This window comes from Prionailurus viverrinus, chromosome D1, assembly GCF_022837055.1.
Source record: "Prionailurus viverrinus isolate Anna chromosome D1, UM_Priviv_1.0, whole genome shotgun sequence".
NCBI classification, from domain to species: domain Eukaryota; kingdom Metazoa; phylum Chordata; class Mammalia; order Carnivora; family Felidae; genus Prionailurus; species Prionailurus viverrinus.
In genome coordinates, this window is record NC_062570.1 from 114,553,313 (window position 1) to 114,580,838 (window position 27,526).

At 67.1% G+C, this 27,526-nt stretch overlaps 1 protein-coding gene across 11 annotated transcripts in view; it reads right to left on the reverse strand.

Annotated features, from left to right (window-relative positions):
• BRSK2 (BR serine/threonine kinase 2) overlaps positions 1-27,526 on the reverse strand; it is a 59,780-nt gene that overhangs the window by 4,170 nt on the left and 28,084 nt on the right. For 4 of the 11 annotated variants that reach the window (XR_007144971.1, XR_007144973.1, XM_047823998.1 and 1 more), the window contains exons 2-19: positions 20,014-20,108; positions 18,677-18,762; positions 15,960-16,100; positions 14,242-14,358; positions 13,535-13,568; positions 13,295-13,363; positions 13,057-13,203; positions 11,931-11,962; positions 11,434-11,598; positions 11,244-11,341; positions 11,008-11,158; positions 8,874-8,939; positions 6,765-6,825; positions 5,820-6,027; positions 5,160-5,208; positions 1,703-1,826; positions 189-369; positions 28-117 (exon numbers count right to left, since the gene is read on the reverse strand). Coding sequence is in view for 8 of the 11 variants with exons in the window: in XM_047823998.1 (XP_047679954.1) it covers positions 28-117; positions 189-369; positions 1,703-1,826; positions 5,160-5,208; positions 5,820-6,027; positions 6,765-6,825; positions 8,874-8,939; positions 11,008-11,158; positions 11,244-11,341; positions 11,434-11,598; positions 11,931-11,962; positions 13,057-13,203; positions 13,295-13,363; positions 13,535-13,568; positions 14,242-14,358; positions 15,960-16,100; positions 18,677-18,762; positions 20,014-20,108 (1,914 nt within the window). In the remaining 3 variants the exon portion in view is untranslated. Of the gene's footprint in view, positions 1-27; positions 118-188; positions 370-1,702; positions 1,827-5,159; positions 5,209-5,819; positions 6,028-6,764; positions 6,826-8,873; positions 8,940-11,007; positions 11,159-11,243; positions 11,342-11,433; positions 11,599-11,930; positions 11,963-13,056; positions 13,204-13,294; positions 13,364-13,534; positions 13,569-14,241; positions 14,359-15,959; positions 16,101-18,672; positions 18,763-20,013; positions 20,109-26,839; positions 26,897-27,526 lie in introns of those variants that run through there. The other 7 variants (XR_007144974.1, XM_047823999.1, XM_047823996.1 and 4 more) reach the window with 4 other exon arrangements.

Here is a 27,526-nt window from a genome sequence, read left to right on the forward strand (position 1 = left end):
GCAGCCCAAGCTGAGCCCCCGCCTCACCTGACAAATGCTGGGCGGAGGGCTGGTCGTGTGTGCTCAGTAGCTGGGTCTGAATGGTCTCCACGACCCTCTTGAAGCGGCGGCTCGGGCCTGGGGGAGATAGGGGGTCATGCCCAGGCCCAGGGTTAGCCCGGAGCCCGTGCCCTGGGCCAGCGGCTCACCTGACAGGAGTGTGAATGTGACAGAATAGATGCCATTCTCCTTCTGCGCTGCCCCACCCTCGGTGTAGGTGATGTCCACCTGGAACTTGACCGGCTTCTGGAACACCGCCGGGCCCCCTGTCGCCTTATACTCAGCCCGGAAGCTGGTCTGGGAGATGACGCTGTGGCTGAGGCTGGGGATCTGCAGGGCGGCAGGGTGGTGTGAGTGTGCAGTGCCCGAGCCGGTCCTCCACACCACCCTGTGGACCAGGCTGGAGCCCCTAACCCTGAACTTCCGTGCAGGCTGGGACACGAGAGCCGAGTGGAAGAGCAGAGGGTGGGGGGGGAACAGGGAGGCAGGAACAAGGAGGGCGGCGCGGGCCCCTGAGAGCAGCGGCGGTGGCGGCCAGGATCAGGGCTAAAGCCTCTGCTGTGCTTTGCGAAGGTGCCTCCGGAGGCTGAGGCCACTTGGCCATCGCTGAGCTCGGGCAGAGGGGCCCCTGTGCACCTGAGTCACGGGCAGCAAGGGGGCATGCCCCTGAAGACGGACTCAGGAGGTGGTTTGCCTTGGTGGGGGGGGGGGTCACCCCTAGGATGGCGCTCTGCTGCTCAGGAGAGCAGCCGTGCCAGGAGGCTGAACGGGGTGTCGGCCGAATCCCCATCACACTTGGGAGGAGCACTTGGGAGGGCTTGAGGGAGAGGGAGACCCAGACTGGGGGCACTGAGGAGGCGAGCAGGCAGGCTGCCCCCCACCCCCCACCCCCCACCCCGGGCCTGCTGCTGGCTCCTCCTGGCCCCCGGAGACTTCTCATCAGAGCTCTAAGCTGTCCCCTCGCCCAAAGGGAACTTTGGCCGCAGCCGGGACGGCAGGGCTGAGGCCGCACTGAGCCCAGGGAACCACACTGGCGGGTCCTGCCCACCCTGGTTGGAGTGGCCCAGCTTGAGCTGCAGGGGTGCCGTGGTCCTGGGGGACCCAGCCCCGGGCGAGGCCCCCTGACAGGACCCGGAAGAAAACGTTCAGGGCTTTCTGCTTCACACACTCAAAGGTCTCGCAAAGACAAAAGGAGCACGCCCAGGGCCTGAGGGCAGCCCACCCTATGAGCCACCAGGCCTCCCTCAGAGACACGTGGGGGTGGGCGGAGAGCACACCGGGACAGGCCTCTGGGACAGTTCCCGAGGCCACGGTAGGTCCACCAGACCCAGCAGAGGGCCTTCTGTGTCCAGACCCCACGTCCCCTCCCTGGGGAGCTGCTACATGGTTGCCGGTCTCAGTGAGGTGTCACCCCCCGGGGCTCAACCCCAGCCCCCAGCACTCTCGGCCCTCGAGGCCCAGCCCCACTCTGAGCCCCAGCTCAGCATGACTTGTTTCGGGCACACCTGTCTCCCGCCCCCGACACACTAGTGCCTCCTCAGGAGCCCGCGGCCTGCCCCAGGCCAGGGGCCCACGTGGTGACCCTCAGGCGCCAGCCAGGGCAGTGGGAGCCAGTGGCCGTGTGGCATGCGCATCGCAGGTGGGTGGGGTCGTGGGGGCTCACCGACAGGAAGGCGTGAACAATGTCGGCTTTGATGGAGCTCAAGGGCTTGTCCTTGATAACCACAAAGATCTGCTCCTCCTTCTCCAGGTTGATGAAGTTCCCAAACCACGACTTCTTGGCGAGCCTGGGCAGGGGGGGCGGGGGCAGGGTCTGCTCACTGTCGGCAGAGATTCTGGGGACAGGCCCGCGCTCCCCTCCAGGCCGAGGCCGGCTCACTGCCCTGCTGCCCCCCCCCCATCCCCCACTCTTGCTCTGGCTCCCGACTCCTCCCCCCCCCCGCCTCCCTCCCGTGCCTGCCTGGGTCTGGGCAGTGCCCAGCAGAACCCACCACAAAGGAAGGTAGAGCCCAGCCTCACTCCTGCTTCAGCCACAGAGTTTTGGGGAAATTGGCTCTACACCATCCCTGAGGGAGGTGCCCCTGCCCTGGGGCTGCACGGGGAGCGGGCGCAGCGCAGGAGGCCAGGGTAGGGGGTCGCGGCTGGCCGGGGAACTCTGCACCCACACGTGCACCGACGTGGACACATGGATGGGAGGGACGCTGCATGGAGAATGGGGGCTGGGGGCCCAGGAGGCTGTGTGCCCCTCCCACCTGACGGGGCAGCCTTGGCTCCCCGGGGGCCACCCTCTGTCCTGGAGGACCAGGGGCCGCCTGGCCGTCCACATTCCTGCTCCCCAGCCCGCTCACCCCGTGGAACACGGAGGCTGCTTCCAACCCAGCTGCTCTACTGGGCAGGGCAGAGGCCACATCCTCCCGCACACACTGAGCCCCTCACCTCACTGGCACCCAGGGCTTCCCTTACTGTCTGTCCTCTGTCTTCTGTCCGGCCTTGTCATTCTGCCCTGCGTCTGGGGCCACCACGTGCTCAGAGCACACCAGCGCCGGAGACCCTCGGTTGGCCCCACCGTCCTGCCTCCCGCATTCACACGCCTGTGCCGGCCCCTCCCTTGGGAGCCCCGAGAGTGACAGATGTCGCCTCCAAGAACACATTGCACAGGCCGCGACTCCTGCTTGCCAGCAGGTCCCCACGGCACTGTGACAGAGCCAGCTAACACGACGGAGAGGCCCGTATCCGAGGAACCCACGTCCTGCCCACAACCACACGAGCTTGGCACAGGCCCTGCTCCTGCTGAGCCTTTAGAGGACCACAGCTCGCCGACCGCCTGCAGCAGGGGGCCCAGCGGGGCCGCCCGGGGTCCTGACCCACAGAGCCCGAGAGGAGGAATGCGTGTCATTGAAGCCGCTAAGCTTTGGAGCGGTCTTCCAGGCCGCCGTCTCTCACCGCATCAGTGACACCGGACCCGAGTTCCGCCCGTCAAGCCATCAAACACCCCCATTCAGACCTCGAGGCAGCCAGCGAGGCACAGGCAGGGCCCCGCCGGGCACGTTGCTGTGGGCCCAAGCGGCCTCTGCTCAGCTCGGGGACCCTGACCTCACAGTGCACATCCCCCCACCCCCATTCCTGCCTCCCCGCCAGCCCTCTGCTCTGCTTCCTTGCCCCTGGAGCGCAGGCTTCTGCCCCAGCACCCGTCCCCAGGGCCTGCAGCCCAAGAGGTACTCGGGAGTCCGTCTGGAACCCGCCGGGGGTTCTCTTTCTCCTCCTTTGACAGAGATGATAGAAGAGTCACTGAAAATGTCATTTGTACCCTGGGAGCCCAGCTGTTGGGCAGCTGGCACAAATAGTCCCGTGCCTGAGGGAGCCAGAGAGGCTCTTGCCAGTCGACTCCACAAGTCAGCTCGGCCACCCGGGCGGCTGCCAGGTGCTGCTGCTTAGACGTGTGGTAGCCAGGCGTCTCTGAGTAAAGCAGACCACTCTCCAGGATGTGGTGGGCCTCATCCAACCAGATGAAGGCTTTGAGAGGGAAGGCTGCAGTTTCCCTAAGGAGTTCCGCTCGACAGAGCACCACGGGGTTCCCCACCTGCACATTTCACACTCGGGGCTGTAACATCACCCAAACCTGCTTATTTCCACCTGCCGAACCCACGGCCTGAGGCCTGCCGGCCCCCACGATCATGTGAGCCAGTTCCGAGAAACAGCCCCACGTGTACACACTGGTGCACTCGCACCCCACCGGGTGGGGGGACCCTGACCGACACGCTGCCGGCGAGGATGTCCCCTGTAGGAGGCGGCGCTGGGGATTAGCTGCACCGAGCTCCCTGGGCGGCTGCGCACCTGCCGGGTCCCATCGGGACCCCCAGGAGGGGCGAGGCCCCCAAAGGGACTCAAGAACGGGAAGGCCTCAGGGCATCAGGTGCTGTGGGACCTAACTTGTCCGCCAGCACAACAGTCCTGTTACAGGGCTGTCTGTGAGTGGTGACAACAGCAGGAAGGGTCGACGAGGCCCTAACCCAGCACGTGGGGCCCGCCTGCCGCACCTGCCGCGGCCCGGGTGTCCGCCCTGCCTGCAGGCACCGCGTCCCCAGGCCCTGCGTGAAGTCTGCCCCATGGCGGCACCTTCTGCTCAGTCAGCAAGACTGTGGCCTTCGAATAGGCTGCCCATGTGAGGCCATGGCGGCTTCCTGCTCCCCTCGCTGGCCCTGTCCCACACCCACGCCTCGCTTCCTGTTTGTGCCATGCTGCCAGAGCCGCAGGCCAAGGCCACCACGAGGGCCAGGAGGGTGGGGGCGGGGCCTCTCCAGGGTCTCTGCCACAGTTGAGGCCAGCTGCGGGGTGGCTGTGGCTCCGCCAGCCCATCGCCTCCCACGGGACCTGCTCCTCCTTAATGGCGACGGTTAGCTGAGGGCTTGGTCTGCCCCTGGCACCCTCCCGCAGTGCCACCCTCCGCAGCCTGCTTCCTCCTCCTCCTCCTCGGCCAGCGCCATGTTTTCGCCTTGAGACCCGCCATCCTGACGAGCCCCCAAATCCCTGGACGCATCCTGGGCTCCACTCCGCCCTTGGAAAGCCCGTGTCAGCACGGCCCAGCGCTCCTCTCCCCGGAGGCTGCCTGCCGCAAGCACCACAGGCCGGTCCTTCGCAGGCCCCCTGTGCCCAGCGCGTCCAGGGCTGAGCCTGCGCCCAGAGAGTCGTGAGCATGCCTGGCCACCAGCGCTCGGGCTCAGGGTCCACACGCTTCCCCCAGTGTGGAGCCCGGGCTTTCAGGCTGGTGTGCGGCAGTCCGTCTCCAAGGCACGGCCGTGCCCTCCCTGGTCTCCAGCCAGGCTCCCTGCCCCAGACCCAGTTCCCTGACCTGGCGTTCACAGCACAGGACACAGAGCTGTGAGTGCCGGAGAGGAGGTGTCCCAGAGGCAGGAGGTGGAGGGGGCACCTGGGGCAAGCACAGGGTCACAGGGAGAAGGAATAAGCACCCGGAGGGGCTGGGGTGCTTTACCCCAAAGCCCTCGCGGGTCCCCAGCCCGCCATGTGGGAGGACCCAGCACCAGCCTCCCCACGCACTCGGTGTCTGGGCACCAGGAGGGAGGCCAGTGGCTCACAGTGGACGTTGGGCAGTGGCCACTTACTCTGGGGACGACTCCGGGGTCAGGTTGGACATCTCCTCGGGTGTTGGAACTGTGCACATGGGAAGGACAGGAAGAGAAGGCATGGTGACCCTCTGCCCTTCCCTCACCAGGGATCCCTCTGCACTGGGGGCAGGGTCTTAGGGAGCCACCCCACAAGCTCCTGGGGGCTCACCACCAGAGCCTAGGGCCGCGGGGCAGTCCCACGGTGCTGTAATCGGGCTGTGCTTTCTCTAGCCTCCAGCCAGCCCTGCTGTCACCAACAGCCAGCCATGGTCCCCCCACACCCGCCCATCCGCTGTGCTATAGGCTCCAACAGCCAGTGGAGCTGCCAACCGACCCTCGGCACCCAGCGTGCAGGAGCAGGCTGGCCACCGCTGCCCCGGTCCCACCGGCTTCTGACTGTCCTCGCCCACACCCGCCCCTCGGCTGGCTCCCCTCCCTGGGCTCAGGTAGCCCGGCCGGCCACACCCACCAGGCCCTCGACGTGCACCATGAGCAGGCTCAGGAGTAAGCAGGCATCGGAGCTGCTGCCTGGGCCCTTGCTGGCCTAGACGACTCAGGCCACTGCCTGGTGCTTGTGATGGGGTGAACCAGGAAAGTGGGGAGGGGGCAGCCCCTGCCACCCCGCCTGCCCCACCAGCCCCCTTCCCCTCCGCTTACCCTGCAATTTCCGGCGGTGGAAGCGAGGTGACCCCAGGAAACTGTTCTTGATGGAGTTAAGCCGTGTCCTCCAGGGCACCCCTCCGACGCTGGGGCTGGACGGTGGCGTGGGGTTGGGTGTGCCTGCCGGGCTCTCCTTGGGCGTGTGCACGGGCGTCCCCTTAGGGGTGGGGAGGGGACTACCCCTTGGAGAGGGGTGAGGGGTCACCTGTATGGTGGGGACAGATTTGGTGTTCGGTTCAGTCCCAACGGGTGGGAGCCGGGTGGGGGCCGGCATGGTCGGCGGGCCCGGGGACAGGGCCAGCTGGGGGCCTAGGCCCCCCGGGACAGGGGGTCGGGCCTGGGTGCCGGCCGGGAGTGGGTTGGACTTGGTGCCCTGCAGCGGCTTGTCGGTCAGCTTGGCCTTGCTCGGCAAGGTCTGGGTCTTGGGGTTGGGCCGCGAAGTGGCCTGTGGAGGGAGGGTGTGTCCGGGCCGAGAGGCGCTCCGACAAGCTTCAGGCTCCACGGAGGTGGCCAGGGGGCAGGCCACAAAGGGGCTCTCGGGGGGTGGGGGGGGCAGGGCAAACTTTCTAACAGGCTACAGGGCAGGCGCGGAGGGCAGGGATCAGAGCGCGAGGGGTCCCCGAGAGCCACCGTGCATGCGCCCACCCCCGCCCCGCATGCACACACGGCACCAGGAGAACCAGAAAAGCAACGTTCAAGCAGGACCCCAAGGCAGGACCAGCGGGGGCAGGCAGGCGTGGGGGTGGGAGCGGGTGCCATAAAAGTACACAAATAACACAGGAGAAAAACAAACAAAACGAAACAAAACAAAGACGTGCAGTTAGCGAGGGCAGCGGCAACCGCGGGCAGCCCCAGCAGCTGGCGAAGGGGGCCTGCTTCCCCGGCTCTGGGAGCCTCCCCTGCCCCCCGTGCACGCCGGGCCTGTCGGGGAGGGGGGCTCACCCGGGGGCTGCTCAGCGGGCTGGTGGAGAGGCCCGAGGAGGCGCCGCTGATAGACCTGGACCTGCAGACACAGGGGCGGGCAGGTCAGCTGGGAGGGGCCGTGCTCTCCACTTCTGTCCCCCAGGCGGACCCTCCACGAGGACGGGAGCCCTGGCCGAGAGCCTCGAGGCGGCCCAGGGCTGTCCAGCGGTGCCCCCCCCACCCCCGTCTCTCCCCAGGCCCGGGAGGGCCCCGCAGCCCCATCGGGGTCCCCGTCAGAGCCCCAGTGGGGTGGCTGGCTGCCTGCCCCCCCAGGGGCTCTGCCTCTTCTCTACGTGGGAGCTGCCCCGGGTCCAAGGCCCAGGCCCAGGACAGCACAGGGGAGCCCTCGGCAAGGGTCTGTCGGGGGCTCAGGTGGCTAGAGGGACGAAGGGAGACGGGTGCCTCCGGTGAGCTGAATCCAGCCCGTGCCTGGTCCATTCTCCAGGCCCCGGGGGCCCTGAGCCCGGCCAGAACCCCCAAGGCTGAACTGTCACAGGCCCCGAGTCCTGCGCTTTGCTGAGCACCTCCCATCCTGCCACGTGGGCCACCAGCTGGGCACCAGCCCAACCCTTCCATGCCCATAGCCCACCTGCCCAGCCCAGAGCCACCCACAGCACACCAGCCTGCAGCCCTCTCCTCCTGGCACAGGAGGGCCTGGGCAAGGCAAGGCTGGGGTAAGTGTTGGCTGAAACCACGAGCCTAGTCCACCACTGGCCCCACTCGGCCCACAGACCTGGCCGGGCAGGCACCCGGCACCCCAAGAGGCCTCGCTCCACCACACCACACGGCCTCAAGGGAGGGCACACCACGCCCGCTCAGCCCTGGGTACTGGCACCTGCCCCCTTTCGAAGAAGGAAATGGGGGGGGGGGGGTGGTGCCGAGGCAGCCACGGGAGAGAAAAGGAAATGAGTGAAGGCCCACCCCCACCAGCCAGCCTGGCCCTGAGAGGGCTCCCGCCCACCCGCCGGCCTGCCTGCCCACACCTTGGCCCAGCCCTTGGGCCTCAGGGAGGAGCTGAGCCCACTCTGACCAGGGCCCCGGCACCTGCGGGCTGGGACCCCATGGCAGCGACCCTCCGACTCCCCCACCTAACACAGCCACGGAGCCAGGGGGTGGCGCTGACCTTGCTTCCGGCCCCCCAGCCCAGCATGCCCATGGCCAGGACAGTGCCCAGAGCCAGGCCTGGGTCCAAAGCTTCCGGATGCTGGGAAAGGAGTGGGGGCCGTCGGTCCCAGCTGGTGCCCACCCCAGCAGCTGCAGGCCAGCAGGGCAGCAGCCGAGAGTGAGGGCCAGCGCCCAGGGCCTGCCTGCCACTAGGCCAGCCATGCGCTTATCACTTGGCACAAGGAAACCAGAAAAGCAGCAGTGGAAGGAACAGGGGTGGGGGCTGCCTCCATACCCTCCTGTCTAAGCAGGCGGCCCCGGAAACCAGGCTGCACCTGCCCGAGACAGAAAGGATGGGGCCGGCACAGAGAACAGCCAGGGCCGGGCGACAGGTAGGCGGCAAGAGGCCAGCGGTGAGCAGGCAGGGACGCGGGCAGGTGTGGAGGCAGGGGGAGGGCAACAGGGGTGAGGCCCAACCACCGTTGCCCACAGGCAGCAGGCCCTGCAAGGTTGGGGGGGGGGGGTGCTCAGGAACACCAGGCCCCATGCAGAGACCCCTAAGACTGTCATGCCTCCTGCCCCCTCCTGGGGAGCCTGCAGCCGCCTTGGGCTGTCACCTCCACTCTGGCCCCTGTGGGCAGCAGGGTGACCCCAGGACCCAAGGCCAGCACAGAACAGAGGAGGGGAGGTTTACCAGGGCTACACAGAGGGGGGCCTCACAGCCTGCAAACACTCGGGGGGTCCCAGGGCAGGGAGAGCGCAGTGGGTCTCCCAGCCCTTCTCAGGCTGGCCATCGGCCTTGCCCCAGCAGCCCACACCTCCTCGGGGCCTCAGCCCTGTCTGGCCCGGGCCCGTCCCCAGCTCGCTGGAGGGTTCCCTCGCCAGAGCTGAGAGGGCCGGATGCGCCTCGGGCCCAGCCCTGCCACCAGGCCCACCGTCGTCTTCGGGGCTGGGGGGCGGGGGATGGGTGGGCAGGGTGTATACCTGTCTTCTTTGCTGAATTGGGGGTGGGCTTCAGCGATATCCAGGCTTTTACTGAACATTGCTTTACTACAGCAGGAACAAAGCGAGAAAACAGAGTTACTGACGCAGCCCCAGCAGGCGGCCTGGGAGGCCGGACCTCCACACAGCTCCACACAGGCCGGGCACGTGGGCGCGAGGCGAGGCCAGGCAGGAGGGTGCCAGGGCCACAGCGCACCCCACCCTGATGAGCTGCCGGGCAGGGTGGCCTGGCCAGGCCTTGGAGGATATGCCCAGCACCCACCAGCAGCCCTAGGGCCCCTCCAGCCCCAGTGCGGAGCGGCCAGGCCAGAAGAAGCAGAGTCTGGAGCAGCAGCGGCAAGTTGGGAGGTGCCGGGAGGAAGGGGCTTTTCCAGTGACCACTGGGATGGCCCACGGCTGACCCGGTCCCAGCACCTCCCACCCCAAGGTGGCCAGGCCTGGAGGGCAGAACGGGAGACTCGGCCTGGTGGCCTCCCACGCCTGGCCCCTGTTCTAAACGGGTGAGGAGGGAGGGACGTGGGGTGGCTGGGATGAGGTGGGCCCCACGTCAGCAGTCGGCCTGCCCCGGGCAGGCCGAACGGGAGGCCGGGAGCAAGGCTCAGGAAAGGCGGGCTGGGGAGAGGTGGCCTCTCACCCTGGGGGCCTCCTGGGGAGAGGGGTGCCCACAACAAGCAGGACGCGAGGCAGTCAGGGCAGGAGCTCAGCCGGCAGACACCTTTCTCCCCACCACCCTAGCCAGCCTCCCAGTGCCAGAGCCCACGGGCAGCGGGCCGTGGTTGTCCGGAGCCAGCCTGTTGCCCCGGGGAAGGCCTGGGACCACCGAGGGAGCCGTGCCCACTTTAATCCTGACAGTGATCCTGTTTCCTGGCAAATTCCTTGGGAGGCCCGCCTGGCCCCAGCACCTAGCCCCCAGCTGACCGGAGAGCTGGGACCTCCCATGGTGGTCTCCATGCCCCAGAGCTCTGGCTAAAGCCCCTGCCTGGGCAGGAACATTGGGCCTCACCCCAAAAAGACCCCGCCCAGTGCCAGGGTGAGGATTTGATTTGCCAAGGGCCTCTCCCGGCCAGCCACAGTCCGCGGAGGCTCTGCAGGACCAGGACGCCCTTCCTTCCTCCAGGGGGCGCTGCTGGTTCAGCCCACACCTGCTCGCCGCCCCCCCCCCCCCGCCCCCCGCCCCGCGTCCCCTCCCCCTGCCCACCCCATCCCCACCACAGAATTCCATGCCCTTGATCCCAACACTACCACAGGTGACCCAAACACGGGGCCAGCATCAAGTGGGGACAGGCCTCCTAGGTAGCTCTGAACGTGGCTTGACCACCCCCAGTGTAGCCAAGTCCAGGCCACTCCAGTCCAGCCCAACCCCTGACTAGCCGGGTTCAACACAGGCCAACAGAGCAGAGCTCTGCTCAGCTCAGCCCAGCCCAGCTCAATCCAGTCCGACCTAATCCACCCCGATCCAGTCTAACCCAGCTCAGTCCACCCCAGTCCACCCCAATCCCACTCGGTTCAGCCCAGTCCAGCCCAGTCCAGCCCATCCTATCTCGACCCAGTCCAGTCTAGCCAAGCCCAGCTCAGTCCAGCCCAGTCCAGTCCCAGCCCAGCCCCGCCCAGCTCAGTCCAGTCCAGCTCAGTCTAGCCGAGCCCAGTGTAGCTCAGCCCGGCCCGGCCCAGCCCAGCCTAGCCCAGTCCAGCTCAGTCTGGCCCAGCCCAGCCTAGCCCAGTCCAGCTCAGTCCGGCCCAGCCCAGCCAAGCCCAGCACAGCCAAATCCAACGCAGTCCAGTCCAGTCTAGCCCGGTTCAGTCCAGTCCAGCCCAGCCAAATCTAGCTCAGTCCAGTCCAGCCCAGTCTAGCCCAGTCCAGCCCAGTCCAGCTCAGCCCAGCTCAGCCAAGCCCAGCTCAGTCCAGTCCAGCCCAAGCAGCCCAAGCAGCCCCACCGAGCCCCCCCCGGCACAGCGCGTGGTCCAGCCCCACCCGGTGGCCTTGGCCCAGCCCCAGGACCAGGGGGCAGAGGCGAGCCACGCCAGGCCCAGCACAGCCCGTGAGGAAGGAGTGCCAGTGCCGACCAGGCCGGGCCACCAGGAGGCAGAGTGCTGGGTCCTCCTGGAAGGCACGCACCTCTGGCCATGCTGGGCCATCTCGATGGCCCGCCGCGCGGGCACCGGGGAGCCGCCGTCTGTCACGCTGAGCACCTCCATGGACTTGCGTTCCGGCCGCCGCTTGCCATGCCGGTTCAGCATTGGGGAGTCCACACGCTTCCGAGGAGGGTCTGTGTGCAGACAGGGGTCAGGGCCAGGCAGCCCGCTGGGCCTGGAGGGGGCGGTATGGGACCAGGCCACCCTGGGACCTTATACCTATTTCGTTTCTGGGGGGCAGGTCCTCGTCCTCATGGCTCGGGTACCTTTCTTTCCGGTCCAGGAGAAGGAAATAGATCATTTTCTCCTGGTTTTCCCTGCAGTGGGTGAGAGGCAGGGAGAAGGGTCGGCAAGTCCATTCCCCCGAGGGTCCCGCCCCCTGGCCACAGCGCAGCCCCCGCCAACGTACTCCTCGGACAGCAGGTCCTGCAACAGCTTGTTGCGGTCCCGGAAGCAGCCCAGCGAGTGCATGCTGTCCAGCACGTCGGGGTCGATGTCCTCCAGGCTGGGCAGCGAGCGGATCTGCACCTTGCGGGGGATGGGCTGCTCCGGCTCCGGCTCGTTCTTGCCCCCTCTGCGGATGACAGGCACCGTGGGGTCACTCACCCCCACCTCTGCAGCCTGGGGCTTCTCCGCCCCCACCCTGAGGTGCTGGGAGGGCGGGGCCCACCCCTTCCTGGGGCCCTGCAGCTTGCTGCTCTCCCTGCACCCGGCCCCTGCACACCTCCTGCGTCCGGCCTGTGCCCAGCGCAGGCCGGCCCGGGGGGCCTTGAGGGCCAGGAGCGGCTGAGGCTGGGAGCCGGCCTGCGCTGGGCTGGGTCGCCCCCCGCCTTCCCTAGCAGGCCCTCCAGGCCACGGTGACGGGTGACAGGCAAAGCAGGTGATGTGGGAGGAAAAGCTACTTACATATACCATATGTGTTTCTGAATGTGCTCTAGCTACAAGGAAAGAGAAACAGGGAGTTAGTACGAGCAGGAGGGGGGAGCCCACGTTAGGCGGCCAGAGGGGGCGGGAGCACAGGGAGGGAGGACCACAGGAGTGTGCAGAGAGCAGCACAGGAGGGGCGGGGTGGGGAGGGGAGGAGAGAAGGGACGGGGTGGGGCAATGTGGGGGGAGCATGGAGAGGGGCTGCACCCCTGACCTAGTACCCCTGACCCTGCGTATCCCAAGTGGAAGAGGAAATGCTGGCCTAGAGAAAGAAGGAAGGTGGGCAGGGCTGGGGGCTGCAGGCAGGGCTGGGGGCAGAGGGAGCGAGCAGGGAAGCAGAGTGGCCTCCTGGGTCTGGCGGCCCCAGGCCGAGGCCAGGGGAGGAGAGCAGGGGAAGCGGCCAGGGCGGCCCTCCTTGTGCACAGGGAGGGGCTGGGTGCAGGTGTGAGCAGGAGGCTTGGGGGCCAGCCCTGCTCTCCCCCCAACTCCACCCAGGACAGCTTGGCTGGGAGGAGGGGAGAGGGTGGCCCCTTGGGCACCGGGCCGCCCCTGTCCTGCAGAGGACAGTCAGGGGAGTCCTGCTGCCCTCGCTCTGGGGACCTGCCAGCCCGGCACTAGCTGAGCCCCAGGGAGGCTGGAGACGGCCAGCTGGGGGCCTCTTTCAGAAGTGGGAGCTTACCCCCTGCCACCCTCTCTGGTCCCCAGCTGTCCTGGGGAGCGGTGGTGAGGAACTATTCACACCAACCTAGCCCTGGACAGCCCGGGAGGCAGGGGCCTGTATTGTGGGCACCGGCCTGCCAGGCACACCAGCACTCCCAAACCACGTGTGCATCCCTGTGTACCTGCCTGTGCTTGTGCACACACGCCCGCGCAGCTGTGCACACGTGGACGTGCACACGGTTCCAACCCTTGTGCTCCCTCTCACACACGCCGTACGCACCCAGAGCCCCCCATACCACACTCAGGCACGGGCCGGCCCTTCCCTCTGGGAGGAGGCTCCGGAGACGGGAGCCCGGCCCTAACAGGGTGGCCCCTGGCAGGGATCTCGCAGGCTCCGGGGGTGGCGGGGGGGGGGGGGGGGCCCTCCACGACGCCTGGGACCCACCGTGAGGCGCCGGGCCGCGTCCACCTCGATCATGCCGCGCAGCAGGCTCTGGCAGTCGGGCGGGATGAAGTGCGGCATGTGGAAAACACCCCGCTTCACCTTCTCCAGCAGCTGCCTCAGGTTGTCGTCGTCAAAGGGCAGAGCCCCCTGCCGGCAGGGGCCGGGGTCACTTCAGGCGGGGCGGAGGGGGGGCGCGGGCAGCACCACGGGAGGGAGGGAGGACGGGCAGGGGGCTCACCACCAACAGGGCGAACAGGATCACGCCGCAGCTCCACACGTCCGCCTTGCGGCCGTCATACTTCTCCCCCTGCAGGCGGCAGTGGGGTTGGCGGGGTGAGCGCCCGGGGTGGGGGGCTCCGCCCAGACCCAGGGTCGGGGAGGGAGCCAGCCGGGGCCTGGGGGTCCGCACAGCTGACGTGGGGAAGGCCCTCGGTCAGGCAGGGACTAGGGTGGGGGTGTGGGGGCAACGGCCACTTACCCGGATCACCTCGGGGCAGGCGTAGTGGGGGGACCTGCAGGCAAAAGCGGCGGTCAGGTCCGAGGCCCGGGCCCTGCTGCCTGCCCTGGCTGTCCCACCCCACCCGGACCTCCGGGCTGCCCCCAGGACCACAGCAGCGCAGACACCCTGAGGCACGTTCTGCCCGCAGCAGATGCCCCGCTGTGGGGCCCTCAGGCCCAGCAGGAAGCTCAGGGGACTTTGATGGCAACCCCCTTACAACCTAATCCCCGCTGGGTACACTGTGTGCTCCTGGGGGAGACAGGGGCTGTGGAGCCTCTGGGCTCTGCCACGCTCGAGGCCATCTGCCTGCCGTCCGGGTCCCAGGAGAGCACAGTCAGAAGAAGGACCTTGGGGCGCTGCTGAATGGGCTCCGCAGAGAGATGGCCCGCCCGGGATGCCCCTGAGCGAGCAGGTGGCCGCTGGGACTGGACCAGCCTTCCAGGACACGGCCAGAGAGCGGAAGGAGGGTCTGGGCCTGGCGGGTCACTCACTGCACGGCACTTGGGAGCAGAATCAGGGAGCGGAGCCAGAGGTCCTGGGGCTGTGGCCGCCCCACCCCCACCCTGCCCCCAGCCGCAGCAGAGACCACTGGCGGCCTGTATGGGGGCGGGGCTGGGGGCTGTGCCCGAGCGCAGGCCTTCAGGGGCAGCGGCCCGGCCCCCTCCTGGCCCTGCGGCTCCGCTCACCCGCAGCTGGTCTCCAGCAGGCTGTCGCCAACCTGCAGCGACGCCATGCCGAAATCCGCGATTCGAATGTTGTTCTTCTCATCCAGTAGAAGGTTTTCTGGCTTCAGATCCCTGTGGCTGGGAAGGAAGGCGGGAATGAGGCTGACCGGTCCCCTAGCTGCCTCCCCCTCCCCCAAAGCCCACCCACACAGCACGGGGCCAATGGCAGCCCAGCCTGGTGATGTCACAGGCAGCCAATCAGAAGTCGCCTGCCTGGCTGCTGGGATGGAGAAACAGGGACCCTCTGGGGTCACACCACGTGCTCCCACCCATCCTGGGCAGGCTCTGCCTTACTCTCTGGGGTCTCCCCACCATAAGAGCTCTGGGCTGAGGCCATCCCGAGCCCCTCCAATCCAGGGTGACCTGGCCCCAGGAGCCCTAAAAAGGCTGAGGAAGGGGCTCCCAGAGCCTTGGGTGGACACCTGGCAGAAGCTTCCTGATGTTCCTGAAAGGGGTCAAAAGAGAATGTGCTGTCTGCCCCAGGGGCACGGGGCGGGGTGGGGGGAGTGCAAGGGTGGGGGGGGGTACCTGGTGGGGGATGGGCACCTGGTGCGAGACGGGGTGGGGGGAGTGGGGGGGTACCTGATGGGGTGGGGGGCACCTGGTGGGATGGGGGGCACCTGGTGGGAGACAGGGAGGGGCACCTGGTGGGATGGGAGGGCACCTGGTGGGGTGGGGGGCACCTGGTAGGGGATGGCACCTGATGGGATAGGGGGTACCTGGTAGGGGGGATGGGGGCACCTGATGGGATGGGGGGCACCTGGTGGGATTAGGGGGCACCTGGGGGGATGGGAGGGCACCTGGTGGGGGATGGGCACCTGGTGGGAGACGGGGGGGTACGTGGTAGGAGATGGGGGGGTACCTGGTGGGGTGGGGGGCACCTGGTGGGGGATGGGAGGACACCTGGTGGGGTGGGGGGTACCTGGTGGGATTAGGGGGCACCTGGGGGAATGGGGGGGCACCTGGTGGGGTGGGGGCACCTGGTGGGGAATGGGCACCTGGTGGGAGATGGGGGGGCACCTGGGGGGATGGGAGGGCACCTGGTGGGAGACGGGGGGTACCTGCTGGGAGATGGGGGGTTACCTGGTGGGAGATGGGGGGGTACCTGGTGGGGTGGGGGGCACCTGATGGGATGGGGGGCACCGGTGGGATGGGGGGCACCTGGGGGGATGGGGGGGCACCTGGTGGGGTGGGGGAACCTGGTGGGAGATGGGGGGGTACCTGGTGGGAGATGGGGGGGTACCTGGTGGGGTGGGGGGCACCTGATGGGATGGGGGGCACCTAGTGGGATGGGGGGGCATCTGGTGGGGTGGGGGGCACCTGATGGGATGGGGGGCACCTGGTGGGATGGGGGGCACCTGGTGGGGTGGGGGGCACCTGGGGGGATGGGGGGGCACCTGGTGGGGTGAGGGAACCTGGTGGGGGATGGGCACCTGGTAGGAGACAGGGGGGTACCTGGTGGGGTGGGGGGCACCTGATGGGATGGGGGCACCTGGTGGGATGGGGGGCACCTGGTGGGGTGGGGGGCACCTGGTGGGGTGGGGGGCACCTGGGGGGATGGGAAGGCACCCGGTGGGAGACCTGGTAGGGTAGGGGGCACCTGATGGTATAGGGGGTACCCAGTGGGGGATGGGGCCACCTGATGGGATGGGGGCATCTGACAGGGTCGGGGCACACACCATATGGAGTGGCTGTGGCAAAAGTCTAGCGCAGAGATGATCTGTCGGAAGAACTTCCGAGCCTCTTTGGGGGTCAGCCTGCCCTTCTTGACAAGGTAGTCGAAGAGCTCTCCACCAGACACGTGTTCTAGCACCAGGTATCTGCAGGGGACATGTGGGCGTCAGCTGGCTGTGCACCATGTGGTCAGCCTGCCCCGGTGCCAACCTCTGCCTCGTCCCAGCCTCCGGCACCCTCAGCACAATGGGCCTCCTGGCAGGTCTGCCTCCAGCGCAGCCTCGGGAGGCCTCTGATGCAGGGAAGCTGGGAGCAGGCCACGCCCGACCCCCTGGCTGAGGGGCCGCTGGGCCTCAAGGCAAGAGGGGCGCTGTGGCCGCTGACCCCCATGCAAGCCGGGCTGTGACCCTTCTAGGCCCTCCCCTGCCAGTCCAGGTTGGGCTCCCAGAGCAGGGGAATGAATCAGACGCTTAGGCCTGTGGGGCGCCCAGGCCAACAGGGGAGACCCCAAAACAGGGTGGGCCAAGGGGCTGGGGCAGGGTATGGCCGGGGGGTCCCCCAGGGCTGGCCCTCAAATGGGGTCTTGGAAGACAGCGTAAACAGGGTGGCCCCCCAACAGGATAGTAACTGCCCCCACTGGCTCAGGGGGCCCTGGGGGCCTGACTGGGGCTGGGGCTGGGGGCTGGGCCACTAGGGGGTTCTGACAGGGGCCTGGGCTCCCTGGTTCTGTGGGCCACAGCAGAGCACCTGCCCCAAGGCCAGTGGTCCCCAGCCCAGCACTCCCCTATGCTAGCCTGCTTCCTGGTCTGCAGAGCAGGTGGCTGGCAGGGGTCCAGGGACGAAGGGCCCTCTGGGCTCCTGTGCAGGGCAGGATGGGGACAGCTGGAGGGGGCAAGTACAGTCTCTGGCCTGGTGACAGTGGCTGCAGGGGAGGGACCCCACCCCCCCTCTGTGTCCAAGCTCAGCCTCACTGATGCCCACAGGAACCCCCGAGGACTTGCTGGAGGAGGCCAAGGGCACGGGCAGAGGGCCAGGAGGTAGGGAACCAGCCGTCTCAAAAGCGTGTCTTGCAGGAACGGAGGGCTCAGTAGGGGTGGGGGCATAGGGGGCCTGAGGAGAGAAGGGGCAGGGAGGGGGCACAGGTGGGATTCTGGCAGGAGGGGCCATCCCAGGGGTCCTGGCCTGCTCCTGAGTGGGAGGCCCAAACACAGCACCTCGGTGAAGGGGTCCCCTGCCTGCTCCTTCACCTGCATGCTCCGAGGGCTGCCTTGGGGAGGGTGCTGGGCCCAGCGGGACCCAGCCTGGCCGCCTGATCGCTCTCCTGCTGGCCGTGGTGTCCCTGTCATTGGGCCTGTGCCCGGCCGTGCCTCCGCTGGGCCTTGCCGTCCCAGGCCCCTCCCTGGCTTCCTGACCCCCACCCCAGGTCCATCCCTGCAAGTATCTCAACATAAATGAGACACAATGGGTCCCCTGCATGTTGTGTGGGAAGGTGGCCAACAATGCCGGCCCCCACACTCACGGGGTGTCGCTGGACACTGACCGCAAGGTGGGCCCAGTCAGGCCGATGGTGGCGGGTCGTGCAGGTGTCTCAAGGAGACAGAGTTCCTCGTACTCACTGGTGTCAGGGGCCCCAGGACCACAACCCGCCTCCTGGTGCCCCTATAGCTATACTGACTCATCTCCGGCCCCCACGTGGGCGACTTTGGTCACCCTACCCTCAAACACTTGGAGTTGGCCACTCATGCCACTGGGCCTCCAGCTACCACGGCAAGGGGGGCGGCCGGGGGTGCCACAGCTATGAGGAAACTGAGGCCCAAAGAGGGACAAACTTGTCAGGGTGGGATTAGGACCATCCTCAATCCATGTGCCCAAGCCTTCCTGCTCCCCCAGAGCAGCCCTCGCTGTCCGGCTTCGTGCCCCAACCCCCATGGCCCGGGACAGTATGGGCAGGCTGTGGATGGCCACCTGGCGCCAGCCGGCCTGGCCCATGAGGTGCCCACGTCTTTTCCAGGGACCCCAAGTCGGGCCTGGGGCTTGGGGCTTGGAGTTGAGACCTCGAGGTCCCCTGGGCCAGACCCCTGCATGCATTTCCTCACTCAATCTGAATGCCCCCAAGAAAAGTGCCACTGGAGCCCCTCCCTGAGGGACAGGGCATCACAGGCTGGGGCCCTCCTACAGCCACACAGGCAGTAGTGACAGGGCTGAGCGTCCCCTTGCAGTGACCCAGTGACCACCGCCCACACCCCGGGTGAGCTCATTGAGGCCACACGGCAGGCGACCTGGGGCCAGGGGAGAGGGGGGCAGTCTCCAATTTGCAACCCAGGTGCGCCCAAGATAGTGAGATTTCCGCTGGCCTCTGACCTCGGCAGCACGGGGGTGGGTGCCCAGGGAGGGTGAGGGGCCTGGTGTGGCCATCGAGCCGTCGGCCAACCTGGGGTCCCAGTCCCGTGAGGGGAGCAGATGGGGGCCTCAGTGGGAATGGGGAGGGTCCCTGGGGGCCCTGGCAGAGTGACTGGGCCAAGTGGTTCCTGTGGCTTGACGCCGGCCCCCAGCCCCTGCCTCCAGAGAAGCCCTACGCCCTCGGCGGTTCAAGCTGGTGGCTCTGCCGTGGTCTGGGCCAGGAGCACTGACCGTGGACACCCTCTTGAGTTGGCTCCCTCCCCGGGGCCCCACGGCCTCGCCTCTGCCCCCTCCCCAGCTCTCCAGACCCGGCAATACCTACAAATATTTTTTGTTTTCATAAACATCGTGCAGCTTTAGAACGTGAGGGTGTTCGATGAGCTTCAGGATGGCAATCTCCCGCTCCACCTGCACGGGGAAAGAGGTCCAGCTGGGGGCGGGAGCATCCCCTGCCACCTGCATCCACCCACCCCGTCCCCTCCTACACGCAGCCCTGGGGCCAGGTAGACGCCACGCTGCCCTGACCTCGAGGGGGTCTCTGGCTGGTGGGGAGACAGTAGGATCTGAGTGGGCTGTGCCCCCCGCCCGACACCTCCGTCAGGCTCATGGGGGCGGTGGAGGCTTTGGAGCAGGGCCAGCCTAGATGGGGTCTCCGCCCCTGTGGGCTGGCCCATCCCGTCCCAGGGGCATCACACAAGGGGGGCCGCCCCTCCGCGCCTCCACCCTGGCCCTGCCAGGCCTTGCGGGCTCCTGCCACTGAGCTCGTCTCTGTTCAGATAGCTTATGTGCATCTTGAACTCAGGGTCCCCAACTGAACACGGTCCCAGGAGCTGTCCAAGGCAAAGTCAGGATCTGCCCCCCCCCCCCCCCGTCCAAGCCACCGTTGCCTTCTCTTAAAACTGCCCCACCTTTGGTCCCTGGGGTTCCTCAGTGGGGCCCACCCCAGTCCCTCCCTGCCCTCCTGGCATACTGGCCACACATGCCCGCCTCGGGAGATGTCTGGGAAAATGAGGAAGGCACAGTCCCCAGGGCAGGGGGCAGCCACGGTGATGCGGAGCCCCCAGCATGCCACCCACGCGCAGAGGTGTAAGTGCCACACCCCCCAGTGAGCAGGCAGGTGGGGGAACCTGAGGCCTGGGCAACCCCTTCCCACCAAGCACCAGTCCGTGCGGGGCCCGGTCCGGTCCCAAAGGGGGTCCAGATTCCACCACAGGACGGGCTCCTGGGATGGGGGGAGGGAGGGGGGTGGGAAGCAGGAGGAGCTGTTGTGGTCCCTGGGGAACTGTCACTTCCTCAGAGGAAGGGGCCTCCTCCTGGGTCTAACTGGGGAAACTGAGGCCCAGCCAGCTATCCCAGCAGGTTGGTACTGTGCCCCAGGATGCGGCCTGTCCCTCCTGGGCCCCCGGCTGAGGCGAGGAGAAAGGGCGGGGGCAGGGCTGAGGAGGGAAGCCAGGTGCAAGGTGGTCACTGGACGCCAGCACAGGGAGGCTGCTCCGTAGCCAGGAGCCGCCCGCCCTGGGCTCCAGCAGGAGCGAGTGGGACCACCTGGGCTGGCTTCTCTGTAACCCCACCCATGGGACTCTCACCACGGGGACCCGCCGCCAGGCTGTCCCCCCAGACCCCCCAAAGGGCCCCCTTAGGCCCCCCGCCTGAGCTCACCTTCATCAACACAGACTCGCTGAGCTTCTCCCGGTTGACAATTTTGATGGCCACCTTCTGGCACGTGACACAGTGAATCCCCAGCTTCACGAGGCCTGTGGGGTACAGAAGCCCCCTCAGACCCCATCCAGGGCCCCAATCGGTAGGGACCCCACCCACTCCCCACACAGGCCCCTCACTCAGGGTCTGGTTCCTGTCCCCCACCTGTCTCTGCTACGTATGCCTCAAGACACCCACAGCCACTGCCCGCCCTCCCATGCCCCTTGGTCACTGCCCAGAAGAGCTCTGTCTTGGAGCAGCAGCCCTGCCCCACACCATGTCCCCCTCCCAGGGACCAGCCCTCTGACCCCCTGCACCCCTCCCCCATGCCCTGGAGGCCATAACACGGAGAGCCCGCGCCCCAGGCCTTCAGCCACTGCCCAGGCACCTCCAGCAGGGGAGCCAGGGTGCCCTCGGGTTCGGGGCCACCCCTCCCCACACAACAGTGTCCAGCTCACTGGTGTCTCAGGGACAGCAGGACGGGCCTAAGGCCACTCCCTGGGCAGTACCACCCCAGCCTGCCATGCCCATGCCCCCCCGTCCTGGGCTCCCCGCAGGACAGAACCCACCTCTGCTCTCATGACCATGCTTCTAGGGCTCACAGTCCTGGTTGCTGCTCCCTTGTCATGTGGCCACAGCCAGGCATCCCCTTCCCCTCCCTGGCTGGGACAGGCCACCAGGGCCACCAGCAGCCTCACCCCTGCTGCAGCCCAGCCACGGCCAGCCACCCTCCTAACCTCTGGCTGGACCCTGCTGTGGCCTTGGGACCAGGACATCCCCACCTGTCCGCTCCTGAGCCCGGACCCCCAACTGTGACATCCTCCAAGGTGACTGTCATTCTCAGACAGGCGTGTGAAGGTTATCGTGATGGCCCCTACCTCCAGCATTTGGGGACAAGGGGGCAGGACCCTTGACCTTAGCATCGCAGCCCGACCCTGACTTGTGCTCTGCCGGGGGTGCCCCTCCTATGGGGATTGAGGGATGCCCCCACTGCTTCACCCAGACCTGGTCAAAGTCAGGGCCCGGAGCACATGCCTGCCCCATGTTCGGGGTGACGCAGGCCCCGTTGCTGCTGCTTCGGCCGTGACCTTGAACTCCTCGTGCTCACCAGCTGCTGGGTGTGCCCTTCCCCCACTTTTACGCCGGGCCTAGGTAGGGGAGATTCTTACCAACTTGCAAGAGCGCTTCAACTTTATGGGAAATGGGTCCCTCGCCATATGATGGAAAACACGGTCCCTTAATGGACCGCACATCTGTAACTCTGCGTGGCCTCCGTGGCCTCCCGTGGAGCGTGGTCACCCCTGACCCTCCAGGCCCGGCTTCTCACTCTCCTCTTGAGTCAGGATGGGCGGGCCTGCCAGCCACAGCCTCTCGGGTGCACAGGGAGCTCTGGGAGGGCACCTTCGTGGGTGGGGCACGTGGGCCAGAGCTCCCGTGCTCAGCGAAGACAGATGAGCTCCTGGGCTCGGCGTCGTGGCCGCTGAGGCCGCTGAGGCCCCCGGCTCCCACCCCAGGAAGGGCTGCAGACCCCTGGGGCCTCTTGGGGCTGCCTTTGCTCTGGCCCTGGGCCCTGTGATTCCGGGTCCGCGGGAAGGGCAGGGAGTGCACAGCAGGAAGAGGAGACGGCAGGTGCGTTGCTGTCACCCATCTGTAACCCATGGCTGGAGGCCCGGGGGCTCACGGCCTCCAGGACAGAACCGGCCCCACCGCCCGTCCTATCTCCAGACAGCAGGCACAAGCCAGAGTTCGAAGCAGGACTCTGCCTGGCAAGTCCCCAGAACAAGGCTGAAGGGCCAAGGGGACCTGGGGAAACAGGCAGCAAAGGCCACCACCCCAAAGGGGACAGGCTCCCCACAGCCTCCCCACAGGCTCAGGACAGACGCCTCCCGTGAAGAGACACCCGTGATCCAGACACGCGACCCCCACAGGGCAGACAGCCATCGCCGCATCTGGGAGAGCACTCCCGAAACCGGACGGCGTGACCTGGGGCCAGCTCTGCCAGACTGTTCGCGCAGCAAAGACCAGGCAGGGACAGGTGTCCTCAAGCGGGAAGGAGTGAAGTGCTTCTGGCTCAGCCACCAGGGTACCCAGCAGACTTGAAAACGCAACACAGCTGGACGGCACAGCAGGGACGACGCGCTTGGGCCGATGGGCGGGGCCCACACGAGGACACACGCACACACACCGCACACACCAGTGCACGCGCGTCCTTAGAAGGCGGGAACCACAGACGTGCGGGGGAGAAACATCCTCCTGCTTCGAGAAAAGGAAAACAAACGGGTGTCAAAGTGACAGGGCGCTTGACAAACACGCCAGCCGACGGCAGGAGCAGGACACGACCCAGCCGGTGCCACCGCCGTGACCGGAACAGCCATCCTGGCGAGTGCCCCGTGCCGGGCGCTGTGTGAGAAGAGGGACTCCCACTTCGTGCACAAGGAAACTCGGTGGTCCCATCGCCAGCCGCTGCACAGCTGCACAGAAAGGCCAAGGGACGAAGGGCCCAGGGGACAAGCCCCACGCCACGGGCCCGGCCCCCCAGCAGCAGCTCATGGGCCTGTGGGGCGAGGCCAGCCAGGAGGCACAGCCAGGTGCGGGGGGGTTGCGCTGGGCAGTGACCTGGAACTCTGGCAGCTCCCTCCCCGCCTTCGTCTTCTTCCACTTGCTACCCCTGCCGAGAAAGTCTTCAGGCCCGCAGACTCCTACACACCCCTCAAAACCCAGCGTGGAGGTGCCCCTCCTTGGTGAAGCTTCCCTGCCACCCTGGGAGGTGACCTAGCCCTGGGGGCCCCTGGGGTGGGGTGTCTGGGTTCCCAGCAGGCCTGCCATTTCCCCAGAGGCAGAGAGTGGAGAGTGTGCACCAGGGAGCCCTCCTAAGCAGGCTCGGGATGGTGGGAGGACAGCGTCTGCAGGGAAGCCTGCAATCAGACTAATTCCCCAACCCTGCAGCTGCGCAGGCAGAGCTCCCCATTGTGATGTATGATTGTGTTTGCAGCAAACATGGGCGCACACCAACGCAGGGAAAGTCTGCCGCGTCACAAATGATCGCCGGAGCAGCGGACGTGGTCCCGCCCAGGCGGCGGGCGCTTGAGGGTGCTGGACCGCCTGTGTCCGCGCTGCAGGAAGACTCCAGGCATCGAGGAGCCCCAGGGGCATCCCGGGGAGGGCTCAGGCGAAAGGCCAAGGAAGAGCCCTGAGCCCCCCAGGGCTGTCCCACCCACTGGCTCCCCACTGCACCCCAGACTTGGGCACAAACACACCTGTGCCTTAACGGGGGTGCCCCCCCCTGAGGCCCCAAGCCTGGCCAGGAGAGTCCAGAGGCCTGTAGGCCACCATCTGAGAGCAGAGCCTGCACGCAGGGCCCAAGGCCCCAGACAGTGTGGGGCCCTCCCCGTGCCAGGCTGGGGACAGGGCTCCAGGGGTGCACTCCTGCGCTCTCACTCAGCTATTGGGGCCCCTGGGGCCCAGAGGCGGCCAGAGAGTGGGTGGGCGGGGAGCTGCTGGACTGGCTGTGCTCTCCGGGGTCGCTCAGCAGCTCTCTGCAGGCAGTGCCCGGCCCTCCTGCCCTGGTGGCTCTGACCGGCCCTCACACCTGCTGCGGTGGTCTGGAGGGGGAAGGAGGTTGGCCCTGCGTGTGCTGGGCCCCGAGTGGCTGTGAGGGGGCCAGGGCAGCCCCAGAGCCGTGGGGAGCAGACAGGTGGGGCTGGCAAGGGCCAGACCCTCCGGGGCCCCAGCACGGAGGTGGCCTATGGGGCCTTGGAGGGCCGGGGGCAGTCCTGAGCAGATGCCTCACCCTCTGGCTCCTGGGGCTTGACCTTGCCCTCCCTTCTCTTCGTGGTCATGGTCCTTGGGAATAAAACCACGCTGGAGTGCCCCGAGCCCCAGGAGCCCCCAGAGGAGGACCCGGACATCACTGCCCAGACACTGCCCTTCGGTTTGGGCGGAGGTCGGGGAGCAAGTGACGGTGCTGCATCTGGGAGGGAGGGGAACCCTCTATGCCCCAAGCGCCAGCCCCGTCGCCAAGGAGGGTGGTCAGGGCTGATGGGCGGTGGGACAGCCTGGGGATGGCCCTCCCTACGTGGACAGGTGGGGCTTTCGATGAGCCCCCCACGCTTTCCAGCCTCCAGTGCCATTTCCACCACAAGGGCCAAAGGCGCCCACCTGGGGAAAGCCCTGGTCTGACGTGGCCCCAGGCCTGCCTCTCGGTCTCTCAGGGTGGCCTGGCCACAGCCTGCTGCCCTGAGCCTGACCCTCAGGAGTCCTGGTCACTCCATCCACTATCTGCTTCGAGCCCTGCAGACCCCACGGACATGCAGCTCAGCACCCCTGGGGCCCATCCTGTCTGTCCTTCCTTAACGGGGCCAAGAACCATCCCTGAAGCCCTCGGCCACCCACTCCTCTCCCTCCAGGCACTGGGGCCCCATGGCATGGCCTCCTCCAAGTGCTTGGGAACACGTCACACAAGCACCCTGCCCCCATTCCTCCACCTGTGGCCGCCAGGTCCAGCGCTCCCTGGGCTGGCTCCACGGCGTCCTGAGCTGAGCACCCTTTTCCAGCCACCCTGCATGGCTGCTGCAGGGAAGCGGGGACAAACAGAGGCCTGACTCCTTCTGGTAACATTCCTGTGTGAGGTCCATCTCTGATGTCCCGTGCGCTGCCCCCCTGCCTGAGCCCCTGGACGGGCAGAAGAGCACGGTGGCCCAATCCCTCCAACCCCCTGCCTCTGTGCATCCTCCCCTCCCTGGCAGGCCCCTGTCCCGTCCCCCATGGGGGAGCCTGAGAGGAGTCAGGTGACGACGGCAGACCGACCTCAAAGTCCCCCCGCGGAGCCACATGAGGTCATTAACCGCCAGCGCCACGGCAGGCACCCACTGGCCGCCGTCTCTGCGTGTCCGCCACGTGCCGGGGTGGAGGGCCCCGCGCAGAGAGGAACCGGAGCACGAGAGGTGTGTGCACATGCAGCACAGGCCCCGTGGCAGGATCTGCCACGCCTGCACCCCCCGCACTGCCGACTGGCCACGGGCCGGGGCCACGTGAGTCCCGAGGGCTCTGCAGGCACCTGGAAACGCCACCGGCCCTGCCTGCAGAGCCCCATGAAGCGATGCGCACGGGGCCACAAGCAAAGGCAGAAATGACTGCCTCAGCCGCTTCTCATTCCAGTCACCACGTCCAGATCCTGCCATCACCACGGGCGCCCACCCCTGGGGAGTGGAGCCCCTTGGGGCTGGGGCTTCTCTGAACGTGGTGGAGACTTGGGCACCCCCCACCCCCACACCGTCTGCAGGGGCTCCGTGGGCGCCCACGGAGCCCCTGCGCCCCCCTCAGCCACAGGCCGTGGTCCTGCCTCAGGAGTTTGCCAGAAGGCCCTTCTTGGTGTCTGGCAGCCTGAAGACCCGGGAGGAAGGTGAGAGTTCAGGGAGAGGGTGGGGGCAGCTGAGCTCCAGAAAAGCCTGTGGAGGAGAGCACGTGGGCCGAGGGGCAGGACACAGCAGTCCCTCTGGGGAGGAGGGTGGCTCTCTGAAATCTGGAACCTGGCCCTGAAGAGGAAGGCCACTGTCCGCGGTGCTGACCAAGCCGCTGCCTGCCCACGGAACCCACAGTGTGCTCACGCTGGAAGCCTGTGCTGTGTCAGCGGGTCCCTGGGCCCGGGGGGACAAGGGACAGCAGCTCCTGCCGTGGGTTCTGGGGAGGGAGGCTCATGGGGGCCAGGGCAGGAAGCTTCTGCTGACCCAGGCACAGCGCCTGCCCAACCTCGTAGGGTTCCCATCTGCGTCTCGGGAGAGACCAGTGTCCGGCCACCAGTGCTCACAGGGCCACCCGAGGGTCACTAACACCTGAGACCATCACTAGCCGCTGCACCTCTGGGACCATGCAGCCAGCTCCCCTGGGGCCGCAAAGCATAGCTAAGAGTGACCCATTTTCTGCCACCTCAACATGCCTCACTCTGGGGCTCTGCTCGCGGGGGTGTGAGGGAGCCCGGCACAGCAGACACACCTGCCTTCCTGGGGGTGGACAGCCCTGTCACCCCTCCTGCCTGGGCTCTCCTTGGAGGAGGCAGGGAAGTGGCACCACACTGGCTGTTGGAAAAATGAGTCAGCAGGGCTGGTGGCCCTGAGCCAGCCCCCTCCCCCAAGCCGCCCACGGCAGGCAGGGCAGAGGCACACCGCCTCGCTGGGGAAGCTCTGGACATCATAGGTGGTCTCAGCTGCCCCCAGCAGCCTCGTGGTCCTGCCCTGGCCACTGTCCCCACACATACAACCACCCACGCCAAGGCCAATACCCACATGCCTGGATCTGGAGGCAGAACCAAAGGGGCAGAGGCCAGGCATGGCGTTCTCCATAGGCCAAGGGTCCCAGATGGGAGCTCGGTGCAGTCAGACATGCCTGGGGCACGCAGCCAGAGGCAGTGGGCCGCAGAACCAGCCGGCCGGGGGGCTTCCCAAAGAAGCTGAGCACTGAGCTGAGCCCAGAATAGAGCTGGTTTGGGGGCTGCAGAGGCCCCTCCCCCAGCTCCCGGGAGCAGCTCGTGCGCAGAGGCCATGAGGAAGGAGGCACAGGCCCCTCTTGCTGGAAGCCAGCCTCCCAGCCCTGTGGCCCCTCCCACACTGCACCACGCTGGCCCGTGTGGCCAATGAACGGTGGCAGAAAAGAACCCTGTGTCCTTCAAGGAGAGGTGACAGCTACAGCTTCCTTCTGGCGTCCACTCCCCAGGGTCCCTGCGCTGAGGAGCCCACTGCCTTGTCTTGAGGCAAAGAACAGAGGCCTCCAGCCAACGCAGCCTGGACCTCACCCGCAGCCTCGTGAGATTCCTGAGCACAGCTGCCTGGCTCAGCTGCCCCTGGACCCCTGACCCTCAGGAACCACGAGAGAGCGTTTGCTGTCTCAAGCCACCAAGTTTGGGGGCCCCTTGTTAGGTAACAGCAGGTCACAAACACGCTCCGCCCTCCAACCACCAGGGTCAAGGTCTGGCATCTGGTATGATCTGGACACACGTGGGAAGCAGCCTCCTGGAGTCAGGTGCATGGCCTCACGGACGGCCTGGCGGGTGCTCCCAGACAGGCGCCCCAGCCTGAGTTTCCTCACCTCACCTGTGGAAGTGGGGAAAACAGCCCCTCCCACCCGGACCCTTCTGGACAGCATGGAGCTCTCCTGGAGACTCGGGGACTGGAGGAGGGGCACACCAGGCTGTGCCTCTCTCCGCACCCGATGGGGTCTCCAGGCTAGAGACCCTCTGCTAGCCTGGCTCAGTCCGGGTCCTATTCCTTGGAACCCACGAATGTGACCTCATTTGGAAAAAGAGCTCTTGCAGAGGTCAACTCTAGATCTCATCATGAGAATGGTGATCCTCCAGAGTGGCCCCTGAAGCCAATGACAAGCACTCTTGTGAGAGGGGCACAGCGAGCACGCCACACATACGTGAAAGCAGACACGGGGTGGCCAGCAAGCGGCCAGAAGCGGGGAAGGGGACTGGAATGGG